This window comes from Podarcis vaucheri, assembly GCF_965113315.1.
Source record: "Podarcis vaucheri genome assembly, chromosome: 3".
In the NCBI taxonomy this organism is placed as follows: Eukaryota; Metazoa; Chordata; class Lepidosauria; order Squamata; family Lacertidae; genus Podarcis; species Podarcis vaucheri.
The window spans coordinates 98,964,390-98,980,473 of NC_138761.1; the positions used below are offsets into that span (position 1 = coordinate 98,964,390).

General features: G+C 44.4%; 1 protein-coding gene across 7 annotated transcripts; it reads left to right on the top strand.

Annotated features, from left to right (window-relative positions):
* The first annotated feature begins 1,010 nt into the window (after positions 1–1,010).
* Positions 1,011–11,864, top strand: RNASEH1 (ribonuclease H1). 7 transcript variants are annotated; one of them, XM_082215615.1, is made up of 10 exons: positions 1,011–1,210; positions 2,256–2,336; positions 3,628–3,749; positions 4,567–4,635; positions 5,677–5,856; positions 7,501–7,600; positions 8,974–9,028; positions 9,451–9,535; positions 10,908–11,032; positions 11,459–11,864. In XM_082215615.1, the coding sequence occupies exons 1-10, from the start codon at positions 1,026–1,028 to the stop codon at positions 11,543–11,545; spliced, it is 1,089 nt and encodes a 362-aa protein (XP_082071741.1). In that variant the 5' UTR covers positions 1,011–1,025; the 3' UTR covers positions 11,546–11,864. The 7 variants fall into 7 exon arrangements, with proteins under 7 accessions (XP_082071741.1, XP_082071742.1, XP_082071744.1 ...); XM_082215616.1 differs by having other exon boundaries at positions 3,628–3,728; XM_082215621.1 differs by having other exon boundaries at positions 1,116–1,214.
* The last annotated feature ends 4,220 nt before the right edge of the window (positions 11,865–16,084 follow it).

The window sequence follows — 16,084 nt, forward strand, 5'->3', positions numbered from 1 at the left end:
GATGTCAAGTCCCGCAGGGCCCTAGTCTCTTGTGACAGAGTGTTCCACCAAATATTTATAACAAATAAAGGCTTGACATATCCCACTTTGCATGTCATGAGTCTTATCTCATATATTAGTTTCACCTTTTAAGTTGAATTATTGAAATAAATGAACTTTGCCACAATATTCTAATTTTCTGAGTTTCACCTGTATACCTGTAAGAATACGGTTTTGTTTTGTTTTTTGCTCAGTAAGAGGTAGAATTTATCAATCTGTTTCAAAACATCACTTTAGGCGCATTGCAAATATAATTTATGATCCGTGGTAGTGTACAAGCAAAAATAGAGGTGCATAGGGTGTTCGGGGAGGGGTATTACCTCTGATCGTGCTCCTTCTGGGGTAGTTTGCCCACCATCCTGCTGATGACTCAATATTTTTGAGTCCCCAAAGAGAGGCTTCTGCAGATGGACATAATTCTAGGAACCTCAGGGACGGAACCTCAGGCATAGCCTGGGTGGGCTCATCTAGCAAGCACTCAGGTTTCTCCTGTTTCCCCGCTAGTCAAAGTGTGTTTGTGGCAGCCCTGAAGTGGCATTTCACTGGAATTGAAGAGCTGCAAAGCAAGTAGCAGAACATTGGGTTTGGGGCGATTATCATTTGGGAAAAGTGAAAGGAAGAAGGCATGGATTTATTCGCATGCATCACAACCCTATCCACACCTGCTAGAAAAATAAGCCCCCCTTTGTTCAATGGGACTGAACCCCAAGGTAACTGTGTATATTTATTGTAAAGGACTGCAGCCTCAAATGGAGATTGAAAATGATCACCATGAGCCACAATAACCGACAGGCTGAGGTAGGTAGGTTGGTGGGTCGGAAAATGCAAGTTTGCTGATCCTATGCAAGAGATCCTACGCTCATTCCAAATTTACATTTTAGAGTGGGCGGGGGGACCATTTCCTCTTTTCAATAGAAGCTCTTTGCCCTCCAGCATTTGCTAAATCGGTAGTAAGAAAGCACCATTGTTGGTGAAAGGGGTAATGCATGGAAAGTCCTGGAAGTACAGTCGACCTTTCAAAGACCCTGGTGCATGTTCCCCCCTCTTTTTTCTTTCGCCAGTGGTTTTTCCCCATCTCTCCTAGGGAGAGCGGGAAGTCCCGGAAGCGCCATTCGGTTTGTGTGCCTGCGCAGGGAGAGAAGTTCACGCCTATCCTGATCTGCGAGATAAGGCAGGTGAGCGGATGCATGGGCGGATGAGCCGAAAATGGTGGAGGGAGGCTTCAGTTCGAAGTGGAGCCACTGGGTTTGCAGCCCAGAGCCTGCCGTGGCTTTTAAGACTTGCTCGGCAAAGGTTTCTAGCACGTGGCCGATTGCACCCTTATTCTACTATCGCAGCGCAGTGGCGCTTAGAAGTGGGTTAGATTGGCGAAGCATGCAGTCAGTCTTTGGGGCTCATATCCTTTTTTCTATCATGCTTTTTGATGTCCTTTGGTGTGATGTCGCTTAAGCTACGACTATAATATATTCGAGTTAACCGGGAGTAAACTTCGACTACTTTCTGGGCAAACACGTGTAGAATTACTGTCCATCACAGAGGCTCAATAATCCAGGAACTAGAAAGTTTGGCTTTAAAGCGTTTGCAGAATAAAGCCATTAGCTGCTGTTGGTGAAAAGTCTCCAGTCCCATTTGGCTGTTTCTGAGTAAGGTGCACTGAATGAACACCGGTGCTTTTCATTTTCCCGCCTTCGGCGCCAGCGCATGCGCACTCTTAAGGCTTCTGTCTCCTTTTTTTGAGATTTCCTTTCTCTCCACCCTCCGCTTTTTGCAAGGCGGTTGAGGAGCGGAGGCGGAGACCGCGGCGGTGGCAACGCGCCTGCGCGCAACACTTGTTTGCTTTCCTCCGCGTCGTCACTTCCTCGGTTGGACCCTAGGGGAGAAAAGACTCGAAAAGCACCCCTCTTCCGGTCGGTCCGTGTTTTAAATAGCTGCCATGTGAGGGGCGGAGGAGGTTACTTGCTGCGTCTGCCCTCCCCCCCTCTTCCGTTTGTGATCCGGAAGTGTCGGCTGCCTTTGTTGTTTTCAGCCTGACCCTCAAACTCCAGCAACTAGTTATGCGCCTGCGCGGCTGCCCGAGAGCGGAAGAGCAGGAGAACAGCGAAGACGGGCAGAGAGGGCGGTGGGTGGGGAGCTGGGAGGTCAGGCGAGGCGAAGTCGGCAGTTATTATGCTGCGCCGGATCCTGGCCTTACTCGCTCACCCTTGTTTTCTCCCCAGCAGCGGCCCCGGAACCGTCAGGAGCGGCAACATGTTCTACGCGGTGCGGAAGGGCCGGAGGACTGGCGTGTATCGCACCTGGTGAGCGAAGTCACACCTGGAGTGGCCAATCTCCCTCCTCCCCCTTCTCCCTAGGGCTAAAAAGCTTCGTATTCTTCCCAGTCTGGAAGGGACCCCGAGGCTCATTGCTCCACCTCCCCCCCCCTTTGCAGGATTTTTTTTCTTTTTAGTAAAAAAAAAATAATTGTATTATTTTTTTTTCTTGATTTACAAGAGCGTGTGCGTTGTCTCTCAACAATATTAATTAATAACAGATGTAACTGATCTGTCGAAAGTACAGAGAGAATCAAATTTATGCAATAATAATAATAATAATAATAATAATAATTTTTATTTATACCCTGCGCTCCCTAGCCAAGGCTGGGCTCAGGGCGGCTAACAAGCAATAATAAAAACAAGTTGAATGAATACAACTTAAAAACAAGATTAAAATACCTGAAATGCAGCCTCCTCACAGGATTAAATATTGAAATGCAGCCTCCTCACAGGAGGAGAAAGGAAAAGCGGTACCTCTGGATGCGGACGGGATCCGTTCCGGAGCCCCGTTCGCATCCTGAAGTAAACGTAGCACACAACTGCGGGGGTCGTGTTTCGCCGCTTCTGTGCATGCACATGACGTCATTTTGAGCGTATGTGCGAGTGGCGGAACCCAGAAGTAACGCGCTCCATTACTTCCGGGTCGCCGTAGAGTGCAACCCAAAAATACTTAACTTGAAGCTACTTCAACCCAAGGTATGACTGTGCCTATATCTGTGTTGAATAGTTGCCCAACGCAGGACTCGAACCTACAACCCTGAGATTAAAAGAGTCTCGTTCTCTACCCACTGAGCCTGTACCAAAGAGCTCAAGGCAGCAAACATCATCTCTCACTCCCCCTTTTTTTTTATTAAAAAAGAACCCATTCTCCTAACAACGCTGTCAGGTGGTGGTACTGAGAGCAGGTGTCTGGCTGCGGGCGAACTTCATAACTGTGTGCAGGTTTTAACCCAAATCTTCCTCACACTAGCTCAGTGCTCTTAGTTCAGTGGGGCTTTGCATTTAAGTTACTTGAAAAACAAAAAATGGTTAGATTTATGTAATGTTTCCAGGCCCCAAAGTGGTTCGCATAGCCTACCCCGACCTTTCTCCTTTGAAGGGCTAAAACTATGGTGGATTATTGAGGTTGGGAAGCTTTCCTTCCAAGAATTGTGTGAGGATTGCCCTTCAGCTGATATAGGGGAAAGCAAGAGTAGGTGGCATTGGAGATAAAATAATAATAATAATAATAATAATAATAATAATAATAATTAATAATAGCTTTATGTTTTTATAGGGAGGAATGTAAAGAACAAGTTGACAAATATAAATATGCTAGCTTCAAGAAGTTTTCAACAGAGGAAGATGCTTGGGACTTCGTAAATGATGGATCAACAGGTACATTTTGTCATTCAAGTGGTAAGCACCCTGTAAAGGGTTGGTGCTTGGCAGAAATTTTAAGAGTAGCCTTCTGGTAATTAGTGTGGGCGTGCTAAATGCTTCCCGCAGAAAGCTTGATATACTTGTCACTGGTCGGCTGTATTTCCAGATGGCACAGGCTGAGTTCTCAGTTCTGGGGTGTTTTTTTATGTAGGCTAATTGCTCCACCGAAGATTTAGGATCTGGCTTGGTTTTTAAGTGAAAGTGGTGGATTTGCATAAATAGTGGTGAGAAGTCACAGCTGTAAGAAGGGAAAGTCTAGACCTCTTGCATATCTCATTTTGCGGTAGATCAGAGGTGGGGAGAATATGGCTTTCCAGATGTTGGACTACAGCTCAAACCATCCCTGTCATGCTGTCTGGGGCTGATGCAAGTTTGAGTCCATCAACATCTGAAAGGCATCAGATAAGGGGCCTGAAAGACCTTGTAACTAAAATAATTTCTTTGCTTTATGAGAGTGTTCAAGATTTTTAGATATTGTACTGCTTGGCTAACTATAGAAAAACTATCTACTTTTTAGATATTGTACTGCTTGGCTAACATTCATGTGGGCAACATTAAAAAGCTGGGAAATGAAGACTACATTCTGTTGCTTACTTCCTTGGGAATGGGTCCTGCTGAACTCAGTGGGACTTATTTTTGAGGAAACATATAAGATCAAATTGCAGTTTCAATAAACCTACAGTTGCATTGGCGTTTGGTCCACGTGACTTTTGTATGCAGATCATCTAGCACAGGAAGAACTTGTACTGGCAATTGCTTTGTCACATAATACAATGTGTTCCCTTTAAACTAGGCACACCGGCAGGGGATGCAGGACATGCAGCTGCATCACCACCTAATGACCCAGCGGTTGTTACTGAAGGTGCTCCTCATACTTGTCTTGGTGTTTGTAGTGCTGTAGCAGATGCATAATGTGCCAGGCTGCACACCCCTGTGCTTTCATTCTGGAGCTTGTCTAATGTGCTTTGCATTACTAAACTGCAACCTGACTGTCTCTCATTCTTGCTCAGTGTGGTATTTGCCAGAAAGAGAGATTGAGTGTTTCAGTGCCACCGCTGGATTGCTTTCGCCCAGGATACTGGTTTAGTGCTTCCACATATTTCTGTTGGTGGCTGAATGTCATGGACTGAGTGCTTGGAGAAGGCATAGAAAGAGTTGGGAGTATAAAAATAAGCAAGTGCTTCAGATAGGTCAGGACAAATTACAGATTCATGAAAATATTCCCCAGGTTTTGTTGTAGGTTTTGGATAAAAAACTTACTTGATTATGGCGATTTGTTAGATTTGTTAGTCATTTGGTCCTCAAAGGTCTCCAAGCAACTTAACACAAGATACATTACACCAAACAATGGAAGAGTTACATTATGTGTCACTTGGTTGAGAATCCAAAGTATCAAGTGAGCCCAAATAGGGCATTCCTTTCTGGTACATTTGAGAAGCTCACACACTTGTTGCCTATCTGTATAGTAGGCAATACAGATCTACATAAGCCACTCACAACTTGTAACGTGTACCTAATATGTGGAAAAACTACCATGTCCTAATTGTTTTGTAGTAGATACAGCTAAGTAGTCCTAGAAATTGCCAGTGGTTTTCCACGAGCTCATCTTTTGTGTGGATCTGTGCTGCTCTCCATTTAATCGCTGAAAGCATACTTCTACAAGTTAGCACTGCTCACTCTTTAGCCTTGTAGTATATCCCTTATTGTGTCTGTCTCTGTGTGTGGTTATGCATTTTTCTGCAGTCCTGCTCACCGTTAATTTATGAGTTAATTTCTAATTACTTTAGAGGGACTTCATTTATGTGATTGTGGGTGTATAAGGTTCTTGAACATGAATATTATACTTTCAATGTGATTTTTTTATTTTTTGCATTTCATTTCTTCTACGGTTTCGATAATGCAGCTTATGAAAGACCAAGAAATAATAGGTTCAGGGGTAAGAAGACAACATCGTGGTCAGATTATACTTCATACAAGAAACCATATGAACAGCCCTCAGAGAACCAACGTGAGAGAAAGCGTGTAAAATATACCGAAGTACCTTACACACCTCCAGAACGCAAAGATGAATTCTCATATATGGGTAAGTGCCTTTATTGTAGCAGGTGACTAAACAATGTCGTTTCCTTAAATTTTTTAAATAGAGCTTTTAAGCTGTTGTTATTTATTAAATTTTTACACCGTCCTCTATCCAGTTCACAACATAAAAAAAATAAGATAACAAACCCCAAAATAGCTAAGAAAAGCAAGAGCAAAAAGAAACCCAATAGCCCTCTTCTCCACCCACCCCCCATTGGAAGTTCTTTGCATATAGATTTAATATGCAAAAGAGCTTTGCAGTCTTCTTACTCTTGGAAATGCACAAGTCACTCCTATTGAAATTGACTTAGCTGCTGCCTAGTGAGTTATGACACAATCCAAACCCTCTTTGATGGGGGGATAGGTAGAGGTGTCCCTGTCGACATGCAAGCAGAAGTGCCACTAGTGGGTTTCATATCAGCGGTAGCCAGTAGAAATTGCTGGAACGTGTATTCCAAGGGAAGGATTTCACCTGCCCAGAATCCCTTGGGACCTGAGTTGGCCCCACTGTTGTCACATGACTGCTTTGGGCCCACTTGCTGGTGCAGTGATTTGCTTCCCCAACCCCCATCACCTTCCACTCCTACTGTTGTGTGAAGCAAGTTTGTGGATTCAGCAGTGGCCCCAGCACTAAACCAGAGTAGTCCAGGTTTTGAACTGCACCACTAGTGGCTGTACAGAGTTTGGAGTCCAGGTCTTAACACACTGACCGATAACAATTTTTACATTGAGAGCTTTTCCAGTACAGTCAAACCTCTGTTTATGTAACCCTCTGGTTACATAAACTTTGGCATGCACATGCGGCAAGCCCGGAAGTATTTTACCAGGTTTCGCCCTGTGCACATGTGCAGAAGTGATCCTCAGGTTGCGGAAACCTCGGGATCCGACCGGACCTCCGGAACGGATCCCATCCACAACCAGAGGTACCGCTGCGCTGAATTAGGGATATATGAATGCCTCCGTTTAAAGAAGAGAGAGCTACTTTACAGTTCAAAGTAATGTACCAGACATTCTGTGTGGAGCTCTTAAATAGTTCACATAGGATTTTATATTTGATTATATCCAATTTATCCTCTGCTTAAGCTACTGCAGATTTCTGCACTATATATAATAATTCACAAACTTGTGTAATAGGTTCTAGTAGATGGTGACCCTTAGTATAATAAAGCACTTTATATCTCCTGGTAAATAGATGAAACAACTCTTTGATGGAGTCATGGGAGACAAATGTTTTAAAACTTGTGGTTTTTATCTTTCGTTTTATTCTGTGAACCTCCCTGAGATCTTGTGATGAAGAGCAGTATATAAACCGAATAAATAACAATAATGTTAATGTGACATACAGCTATTTTGGTAGTTCACCATCTTTTTCTGAATACTGTAATTCAAAACAAAGTGGCTCAGTTGTGCTATGTCCCTTGAAAGCCAGTCTGCATTGGGAGCAGCACATGGCTTCTTTGTATGATTTTTTTTTTAACCCATTGTTCTAAAATATGTCCTGGGTGTATTTTTGAGGGAACCTCAATAAGACTTCGATTTGGCAGTTGTATGTTGGGTTGTCCTGATCACCTTTCTTAAATATCAGTACTTGTCGTCCATCCAGCTGGCAATATTCCTTATGAAATAACTGTCCCATTTGCATTTTTAGGAGATTATGCAGTTGTTTATACTGATGGGTGTTGCTCAAGTAATGGGCGCCGTAAAGCACGAGCTGGAACTGGTGTCTATTGGGGACCCGATCATCCTTTGTAAGTAAGAAATGAATGGTCCAATAACTTGCTATAAAAACCATTCTAATGACACTTTTTTTGCGGTGATCCCTGTTGTTTGAATCTGGACGCGGTATTTTGCCATCCTTCCACTAATACTATTTTAAGAAAACGTTGGCTAGAGGGTGGACTCACTTCTCTTGATCCAGTCTTCTGGCTCTTGTGAAGTGTTGCAGGTTCCTGGCCCCATCCACTCGGCCAGGTGAAACCAGTCCAAGCATAGTTTCATTGGTTGCAGACTAGGCTGTAAGAAGAGGAAAAAGTGTGCATGGCATCTGTCCACTGCTTTCCTAACCAACAAAGAGGAGTCAGAGTCAGCCTCATGGTGCCGTCTCGATATATCCCTTTTCTTCTGTCTTGAAGGAGTTCATCAGACGGATAAAGTGGCTGCCTCCTTGCCCACCAAAGCATATGTCCAGAAACCAGACTGGTAGGAAGTCACATTATGGAGGCTAGCACAGCGGTGTCCAAAATAGCTGCTGAGATGTCCCTGGCAGAAGCAATTAATGCCAGGAGCATCTGTCAGAATTTGCTTCCAAAGCCCTCAGTATGATGTGTCTTCCTATCCAGCTGAAGATCTTCAGGGCTTGTGATATGTAGAGGGAAAGTATGGCCTCTGTCGTTTGTCCAGGTGGATGCTCGGAGTTGGGGCAATTTGTTGTCTACCAATCCTGTCCTTTCCTTGGTCACATTTGAAGGAAATGGCTTGTTTGACGAATGTGTGGACCAAAGGAAAGTAGCAACTGCTTAATAATAATAATAATAATAATAATAATAATAGATGGTCATCCTCCCAGGGGTTTTCTCTAAATCATTCAGAACCAAGAGCACTAGCCATTCATCACATCTTGCACTGGCAGCCTTGAAAGCATGAGAAGCCCTTCAAACCTTCCAGTTGCTCTTGGGGGAAATGTGAGATCTGGTAGTGGCCCGCTACCAGACACTTTAAAATGGCAACGATTGGATTTCCATTCCCAGGAGGTGCTTCTGTTCAAGTTTCGGCCTTTCTACTTCATCTCTCAATGCCATAGTTCCTCAGCCCATCTCACTCAACAGGGCTTCCTAACCCTTGGATGGGTTTTTGGCAGGGGCTGTTGGGACAGAAGGGCCACAGCCTTCCTCTGGCATTTCTTTTAATCCCATATGAGCAATTCAGGTAGAAACAAACATGGCGTAGCACTAAATTTGAAAATCTGTGGTTTGAAGGAAGAACAACATTGGTTTTCCTATTCTTATAAACATGCAGACTGCCTTTCAGGTCACAGATGTATTTTGATCCCTATATTAGCCTTGAAATGCTTCATGCCTGAGAAAAATTACTTGAATGTTGTATGTATTTTGTACTCCTACAGAAATAGTAGTGAAAGACTTCCTGGGCGGCAGACTAATCAAAGGGCTGAAATACATGTAAGTTGAATGGAACACAAAATTGGCACAATTGAGTGCTTGAGCCTTTTAGTTTTAATGGAAATGCCCTTCTGTTTCAAGGGGGGAACTGCATGGATATATATAGAGAGAGTGTTGTTTGGAGAAATTGAAAGAACAATTTAAAAAGTTATCTCATAAATCCTAACAAGAAATTGCATGATTGATAGGCTAGTGCCGCAGAATAATTATGTAGCTATTATAAAAATTCATAAAACCTTGTTAAGTAATTGGCCATGGCTCCCCCCCCCCAATTGTCTTTAACATAATTTGCATCAACTTCTGGACGAACGGTGCTAGAATTGGATTACGTTGCTTTTGTGTTAAAATTTTGAAACTTGGCATCAGTATTGATGGTTCAACTTCCTTTCTGCTGAGTTGTGTATTCTAAATGTTTTCCGTAGGCAGCTTGCAAAGCAATAGAGCAAGCCAAGAGTCAAAATATCAATAAACTGGCAATCTATACTGACAGCAAGTTCACCATCGAAGGTAAGTCATTGTGTATTGGGAATAAGTAATAAGGCAAGAGGCATGGGAAATGGCCTTCTGAACGGAAAATAAGTTTGTGCAGGGCATGGGACTTGCTGTTTTGATTATTTACCAGACGCTTCCAGCGCCTTTCTGGGAGAGTTCTTGTCCCACTTGACCATGAAACTCAGAGTGACCTTGGGCCAGTCACATTCTCTTGGTCTAACCCACCTCACAGCATTGCGTGGATAAAATGGAGAGCGAGAGGAGAACTATGTGTACAATCTTGAGCTCTTTGGTGAAAAGGTGGGCTAGAAATAATTAACGTTCCAATGATCAAGACCTAGGAATTTAGCATGTAATATATAATGAATGTTTGCTTCTGATGTTTAAGCAGATCCTGGTGATAAGCAGGCATGTGAATGAGCGTTGGGTGTTTTTCTATTAAAAGCTCGTGGCTTGGGAAGGGTTTACATTGAAAGCTAACAAATGCTGCTCTCGGGAGAATACTTAATCAATAATAGCATTGTGGCCAAAGGAAGCTGTTCTCCATACACTGTTTCTTTCCACCCAACCCCCAGTCCCAAGATTTACCAGCCAACATTGCCTTTCTGGATTTATCCTCTTTCAACTTGGATGCATTTGTTCCCAAGCTAGGGATTGGCATTTCCTATGTTTAAAACCTGCATTGGCAGGGATAAATAAATACCCATCTACAGTGGTACCTTGGGTTAAGAACTTAATTCGTTCTGGAGGTCTGTTTTTAACCTGAAACACCACTTTAGCTAATGGGGCCTGCCACTGCGCCACTGTTGCACGATTTCTGTTCTCATCCTGAAGCAAAGTTCTTAACCCAAGGCAATATTTCTGGGTTAGCGGAGTCTGTAACCTGAAGCATATGTAACCTGAAGTGTCTGTAACCCGGGGTACCATGTATACCCAGAAGGTGACTTCCTCAAAAGCAAAGGTTAGAAGTGAATTGATAACTGTAGAATCCGCATCTGGTTTTAACTTTTCATTTTGAGAGAGACCTGAACATCTGCAGATGTTACCTGCTATCTACGCTTGAAGTGGGTCCCTGTCCACAAACGACCCCTTCAAGATCTGGACTTCAGTTTCTACTTATGGCAGGCAAGACCAGCTATAAGCTGACCGGTGCTTAAAATGGTGGGCCCCAAGTCAAATTGAATATGCATGACTTACAATGGGCTGCAAATTTATCACAGCAAGCATTCAGTGCCTGCCTAGACCTAGCTTGGATTCACCACCATGTGCACTTCTTTGAACAGCACAACTGGATGCCATTTTGCAGATGTGCGGTAGAATCCGAGGACAATTTCAGCAGTCCTTTAAAAAAGTCACGATACAACAGGTGCATCTTGTTCTTACATAGGTATGACAAGCTGGGTTAAAAACTGGAAGAAGAATGACTGGAAAACATACAAAGGAACAGATGTAACAAACAGAGAGGACTTTGAAAGGCTTGCTAATCTTTCGGAAGGCATGGATATCCAGTGGGTAAGTTATGAGGTTTGAAAAGGCAGACTTCGTAAATATCAAGTGCATACTATTAAAAATGAATGTTAACAAAATAATGCAAGTAATTCTGTTTAGTAATGGAAATGTGCAAGTGTTTGGTACCAGTCCAGGGGAAGGCCTGTGTTTTGTTATGTTTTGAATCAGAAAACAGCATTTTATTTTGACCCGTGTATTTTCCTTCACCAGTTTTTTTGGGAAAATTGAAATACAATGTTGCTTTCTAACCCTTTGCGGGTGGGGTGGGGGGCTGGAAATAAAAGAATTGAGTATTGGCATTTTTTTTAAAGAGTCATTTTTGGCACTTTGAACTGAAAGCTGTCTCGTGAGATGTGGAGGGTTTGGAGATAGTCATAAAATGAAGATGGTTGTACAGTTGTGGTAACTGGTTCAATTTACTGTTAACAGAAACACGTTCCAGGTCATTCTGGCTTTGCTGGAAATGAAGCGGCTGATCGACTAGCAAAAAAAGGAGCTGTAAAGTCCTTGTCCTAGAATGTGTTAGAAATATTCATTGACTTTGGGGGCAGAGCAACAGCATTTCTGACTAACAGGCTGCGATTGTGATGGATAAATGTGAGTTTTACTGACTCGTGTCCAATTTCTTGATACTGAGAAGCCTAAGGTTTGGATACTTAGGATTATTCGAAAGACGGCAAGAGATATTTGAACAAAATGCTTGTTTGATGCATTCTGGTTACGACACTGCAGAATTTTACGTAAGGCGTTGCCAGAGCATGTCATTTGTTTCACAGTTGTACATTCAAGAGTTGTGTTTTATATAAAAAAAATTAATAAAAGTTTTTGTTTTTCATCTTGGCATCTCAACTGCGATAGATAATAACAACAAACACCAAAATCATAGATTACAACAGCACGTGCCAAATACACATCAGTAGCAACTGCAGGACAGTATACTCAAATCAGCCCAAAAAACTGCTCCAATTCATACTTCAATCCACATGCAGGGAGCCTGTTATTAACCAAGTTGTTGGTGGGTGGGTCCAGAAGCAAAAATGGGAAGAGCAGCAAATCTACATTTCTGACTTTTTAAGATAGGTAGTTGTTTCTGCACAGAATCCACCAGGCAACCCAGAGGCATTGTTGGAGTTCAGAGATACACTCCAGTCACAGAAACGCTGGAGGAGGGTAAAGTAGGTTTGGTGGGGTGCGCCGTACAGAGAGAGTCCCAAGGGCCTGATAAGAAAGGCCTGGGGGTCACATTTTGACCTATGCCAACAGAGGATGCGGTGATCCTGCTCCCCCAGTTCCCTGTGGCCATGGAAGATTTGCTCGCGGGTTACCACCCAGCACAAACTGGGGATTAGGGATGGTAAATAAATATCCTTCTAGACTTAGCAGACCGCTGCTGGTTTAAAAGCCCCCCCAGGAAATTCAAGGGCACCAACTGGATCCCAGCAACTGTGTTGTGGCCATTGCTTATTTGGCTGTGTGCCTCTCCAAATGGATTGACAATAATAGTGCAGAGAAATGCATTCCAAGTCTTGCTTTTTTTTCCCCCTGCCTGGACGCCCTGCGATTTGACTTTGACAGTTTTCATGGTTCTCTGAGATTATTAATGACCTCTCCTGACCAGTCCTCTCTTCATATTCCCCTTCATCCATCAGAGAGCATGGTGCTGTTGATCTGTCTCTCCTTGAACTGGCAAGGCAGAAGTCATTTGCCAATCTCCCTGGGAGGTGATGGCTCAAAATACACAGCAGATGTTTTATTCCGTGACTCTTCTCCCTCCTAGAGCTTCTCCCCGTCTGCTGAGGTTATTGCTTATTTTACCAGGAGGAGGAGATGTTGTATTGTCATCAAGAAACCTGGAACCACGAGAAACACTGTGATTCTTGGACGACTTCAGTGGTCTAATTTCTGCATATTTACAAGGTTGTTTTATTTGGGCGATGCAAAACAAGAAACAACCCACGAAGTTTGGTTTTTTTTTTTTCCTATTCCTGATACACTTTAATTTATATTTCTTAAAATAATTAGACGACACTACCATAAAAATGGAGGATAGAAATTGTAAACGTCGATAATAAATACTGGCTGATAAAAAGAAATTGACGTTGCAAAGGCCCGTTTGTTTTTAGATGTCTAAAAGAGGCCGGGAATGATTTGTGCCAACCAAACATCTACTGGCAGAAGGAAGGGGATGTTTCGCCAGTTTTAGTCACCAGCTTCTATGTTCCAGCTAATGTCACGCAGGCTTAAGGGGCATGGTATTGTGTTTTGACTTGCCACATAGAATGTAATGCACTCAAAGCAGGGATGTGGCTCAACCCAACCTCTAAAAGGCAGGCACTTTAGAAGTGGCTGGAGTTCCCTGCAGCTTGCTCTCATTGTTTATGGCCCATTAGTGCAGCCTCCCTGGTTTAAGGCTATTTTACAATCACTGCAGGCAGTGCAAAAGATGGCTTCAAATTAGAAATGGATCTGGACAAGGGAGGAAAAGGTTGGATATATGCCAGGCATAGGCAAACTCAGCCCTCCAGATGTTTTGGGACTACAACTCCCATCACCCCTGACCGCTGGCCCTGTTAGCTAGGGGTGATGGGAGTTGTAGTCCCAAAACATCTGGAGGGCCGAATTTGCCTATGCCTGATATGCATCTTAGAGAATGGCTACTCTGATGTCCTACTGAATTCAATGAAGCTTATTCCCAGATCGTAGCAGTTAGGATTGCAGCTTTGGTCAAGATCTGAGGCTGCAGTCCTGTGCATGTTACTGCAGTGAACAGGCTGGGTCTTGCTTCCAAGTAAGGTCCAGTCGTGACCGACTCTGGAGTTGCGGCGCTCATCTCACTTTATTGGCCGAGGGATCCGGCGTTTGTCCGCAGACAGCGTCCGGGTCATGTGGCCAGCATGACTAAGCCGCTTCTGGCGAACCAGAGCAGCGCACAGAAACGCTGTTTACCTTCCCGCTGGAGCGGTACGTATTTATCTACTTGCACTTTGTGCTTTCGAACTGCTAGGTTGGCAGGAGCAGGGACCGATCAACGGGAGCTCACGCTGTTGCAGGGATTCGAACTGACGACCTTCTGATTGGCAAGTCCTAGGCTCTGGTTTAACCCACAGCACCACCTGCGTCCCAAAGTACACGTGCTTCCAAGTACATGTGCGTAAAATCAGGATGTATGTAATCAGGGTGGGTGATAAATAAAAGAGCACCTCAAGCTTCCCGATTGTCTTGTCTTGTATATTTGACTCTATCTAAAAAATGTGTTTATAGCCTTCATTTTTACTTACTTACTTGCCACAATGACTTCCAAGCAGTATACAGATATAAAACCAGTTATAAAAACATGGCCACACATAATTAAAATACGCAATTGTCAGAGCTACTTCCAGATCCCAGCTCACAGAGGACCACGCTAGCCGGCAACACTGTATAAAAGTCTTTATTGCTTTACAGTTTCCATTTTCAAGGCGCAGCGTGCAGCTCTACGTCTTAGAGGCTAGACCGGCGAAGCTCCGTCTGAGTCTCCGCCTCCTGTACACCAACTTAATACTCTAGCCTTACTCCACCTCTTCCGTCTTTCCTTCCTTCTCTGGGTCCCTCTGCCCCCCGTGGTCTCTTCCTTCCTGGACTCTTCTGACGCTGACCCCCCGGATCCTTCTCCCTCCTTGCGGCGGGCTTTGGGACCTGGCTCCCTCTCCGGGCTGCTTACTGTGCCGCCTTCCTGTGTATTTGAACTTGGCGCGCGCGCCCAACCTTCCACCTTCCTCTTGACCGTTTCCTCGCTCCCCGACGGAGGTGTGGCCAGTCCTGACTCATGCCCTCCCTCCTGCGGCGAGCCGCAAGATCCCGATACCTGGCCCCCTTCCTCCCTACTGCACTCTGTTGGGGAAGCTGGCCCCGATTTCCAACTGCTGCTCTCTGAGTCCCCTCTGGTCCCTTCTTCCTGGGGTGTCCCCCTAGGTCCCCCCCTTGCTTTGACCACTGGCGCTCCTTTCTGTGAATCTTCCGATTCACTGGAAAGACTCTGAGATCTCGGGCCACTGTCATCGCTCACATTTCCTTCGGATTCCTCCCCCTCGCTCTCTGTTTCCTCCCTTTCCTGTGCCTCTGCTCCTGAGCCCCTGACAGCAATAAAATAGATTTTTCTGTGTGTGCATTAGTAGAGATAAGGCTGCCTATGCATTCAGCAGCTTTTATTTTCTCAAACAATTAAGAAGTTTTTCTCCCAGAGAGATTTGAGGAGAAATTCCATCTTCCAGGAGGCTTGTGGCCTTTCGTCATGCTAGTATGTCACCGGTTGCAAACATCCACATGACACATCTTCTAAATATTAAGGCTTTGGTTGTAAGTGTGCCTTCTGCAAATGGAAAGGCTCTTCATTCATGGGAGGCCTTAGATCAGGGGTCAGCAAAGCTTTTCAACAGGGGGCTGGTCCACTGTCCCTCAGACCTTGTGGGGGAGCTGGACTCTATTTTGAAAAAATGAATTTCTGTGCCCCACAAATAACCCAGAGATGCATTTTAAATAAAAGCACACATTCTACTCATGTAAAAACATGCTGATTCCCGGACTGTCAGTGGGCCGGATTTAGAAGGCGATTGGGCCAGATCCAGCCTCCAGGCCTTAGTTTGCCTACCTATGACCTATGGCAACAGAGACGGTGTATGTAACCAGTAACATGGAAAAAAGTTGCACCATTTGCCAACACCAGCAATAGGATCATAGACCCTGAGGATCATCTGGTCCAATTCCCATCACCCTTGACCATCACTAGTCTTGTTAGCTAGGGATGATGGGAGTTGTAGTCCAAAAACAGCTGGAGGACCAAGTTTTGGAAGCCCTGATTTAGTCCAACCCCCTGCAATGCAAGAAGGGGCAAAGCCCTGTTGCTCAAGCGGAAGTCCTTGTGCAGGACTTCTGCTGATGAGGCTCATTACGTGACGCTCACCCATAGTTTTTTTAAGTGCCATAAGGCTCCCTTGGGATGCGGGTGGCGCTGTGGGTTAAACCACAGAGCCTAGGACTTGCCAATCAGGTCGGTGGTTTGAATCCCCGCGATGGGGT

Bases quoted from the DNA above. Each gene is read 5' to 3' on its own strand.
- RNASEH1 (XM_082215615.1), top strand. From the start codon at position 1,026: ATGGAAAGTCCTGGAAGTACAGTCGACCTTTCAAAGACCCTGGTGCAT. The intron at 3,750-4,566 runs GTAAGCACCCTG...CCTTTAAACTAG, and splicing joins TACATTTTGTCATTCAAGTG to GCACACCGGCAGGGGATGCA. The intron at 4,636-5,676 runs GTGCTCCTCATA...TCGATAATGCAG, and splicing joins CCCAGCGGTTGTTACTGAAG to CTTATGAAAGACCAAGAAAT.